The 2,166-nt window shown below is 34.7% G+C and overlaps 1 protein-coding gene across 1 annotated transcript; it reads left to right on the top strand.

Moving 5' to 3' along the window:
- Positions 1 to 206: 206 nt before the first annotated feature.
- LOC125416778 (olfactory receptor 4K3-like) lies at positions 207 to 1,124 on the top strand. The gene has a single exon (XM_048459942.3). It carries the CDS (start codon positions 207 to 209, stop codon positions 1,122 to 1,124), a length of 918 nt encoding a protein of 305 aa, XP_048315899.3.
- The last annotated feature ends 1,042 nt before the right edge of the window (positions 1,125 to 2,166 follow it).

The raw sequence follows: 2,166 nt of genomic DNA, 5'->3' as shown, positions 1-2,166 counted from the left end.
GTAAAGTTTTTCTTAAATTTAGGAAAATTTCCCAGTTAGAAAGAATATATAAACTCAAGGAAGCTATTTTAAATTTGGCTGGGTGCAATTCAAAGATACAATATATATTCTTCTTAATTGATTCTGAGTATTAAGTTATTTTTTCTGTTTCAGAAATTATTAGTAAGGCTCTGTCTCTCTCAACAATTTGGAGCCCAGTGTACTAAATGGAAGAAACAAACCAGTCTGTGGTGACTGAGTTTATTTTTCAGGGACTTTGTACCTCAAGAGAAATACAGATTTTGCTCCTGCTGCCATTTTCCATCCTCTACCTGATGATTATGGTAGGTAACATTTTTGTGGTGATTTTAATCATCATTGATCATCATCTCCATTCTCCTATGTACTATTTGTTAGCCAATCTTTCATTTATTGACTTCTGCCTTTCATCAGTTACTACCCCCAAAATGATCACAGACCTCACAAAAGAAAACAAAACCATTTCCTATAGGGGCTGCATGAGCCAGATCCTCTGTGCACATTGCTTTGCAGGGGGTGAGATGGTTCTTCTTGTAACAATGGCCTATGACCGCTATGTGGCCATCTGCAGACCACTCCACTACACCAGTATCATGGACAGACAGAAGTGCATCTGCCTGGTTTCAATATCATGGATCATCGGATTTGTGCATGGCATTAGTCAACTGATTCTGATTTTGGAGCTACCTTTTTGTGGACCTAGAGTGATAGACAGCTTTTTCTGTGATATTCCTTTGGTGATGAAATTAGTTTGCATGGACACTGATACTCTGAGAATTGTGATAAATATTGACAGTGGTGTTTTAGCAATGACTTGTTTCATTTTCTTGCTGATATCTTACACTTACATTTTATTAACTATTCGGCTTCACTCTAAAGATGGTTCATCAAAGGCACTCTCTACCTGTACCTCCCATATCATAGTAGTTGTGCTATTCTTTGGTCCTATCATTTTCATCTATCTGTGGCCAGTCAGCATCACTTGGGTGGACAAGTTTCTTGCTGTATTTTACTCAGTCATCACACCTCTCCTGAATCCAGCCATCTATACACTGAGAAATAAAGACATTAAGAATGCCATAAAGAAGTTGATGAATCACAGGTGAGTTCTGGAATAAGCTTTAGTCATCTTATTTTATCAGCAAATTCAATGTGTACACTCCATTTTATACAAACAACTTTTTATTTGGAATTTATATGATGTAATTAGTATATGGTTATAAAAATAGCCATTAGAAAAATTAATTCAAAATTGTAATAATTATAGTTTTACCCCTAGAATGAGTAATAGCTCTGCATAATATACTTACATATATTGAAGAGTAGATGATAATAATAATGCTTCAAAAATAATGGTCACTTGTTATTACACATCATCTTTGTTCCAAAATTTGTGCAAGTCACTTTACTTAAAATTTTAGTAACAAAATCCTATTTAAGCCCAGAGGTGGTAGCACATGCTTTTAATTTCAGCACTTGGGAGGCAGGGGCAGGTGGATCTCTGTGAGTTCAAGGCCAGCCTGGTCTACAAGAGTTAATTCCAGGACAGGCTCCAAAGATACTAAGAAACCCTGTCTATAAAAAAAATCCACTTTGAATTATTTATCAATCTTATCATGTTTTAAAATATTGCTTTATTATAAATGAGTCTGTATTAATCTGTATTTCTTTCTAAACTATAGATTACAAATTTTATTGTTTTTATTGAGTTATATATTTTTCTACTCCCTTTTCATTTTCTCTATCACCTTATACCCTCTCCCTTGGTCCCCATGCTCCCAATTTACTCAGGAGATCTTGTTTTTTTCCTATCTTTCATGTAGTTTAGATCAAAGTATATCTCTCTTAGAGTCCTCACTGTTTTTTAGGTTTTCTGCATTTTGAATTGTAGGCTGGTTTTTCTTTGTTTCTTGTCTAAAAACCACTTATGAGTGAGTATATATGATAATTGTCTTTCTAGGTCTAGGTTACCTCAGTCAATATGATGTTTTCAGGATGCATCCATGTGCCCACAAATTTCAAAATGTCATTTTTTTTTTGCTGTGTAATACTCCGTTGTATAAATGTCCTACATTTTCCTTATCCATTCTTCATCAGAGGGACATTTAGGTTGATTCCAGGTTCTGACTATGACAATCAGTTCTGCTA

This window comes from Myodes glareolus, chromosome 10 (genome assembly GCF_982192425.1).
Source record: "Myodes glareolus chromosome 10, mMyoGla1.1, whole genome shotgun sequence".
NCBI classification, from domain to species: domain Eukaryota; kingdom Metazoa; phylum Chordata; class Mammalia; order Rodentia; family Cricetidae; genus Myodes; species Myodes glareolus.
This window is presented reverse-complemented; position numbering and strand designations above follow the sequence as displayed.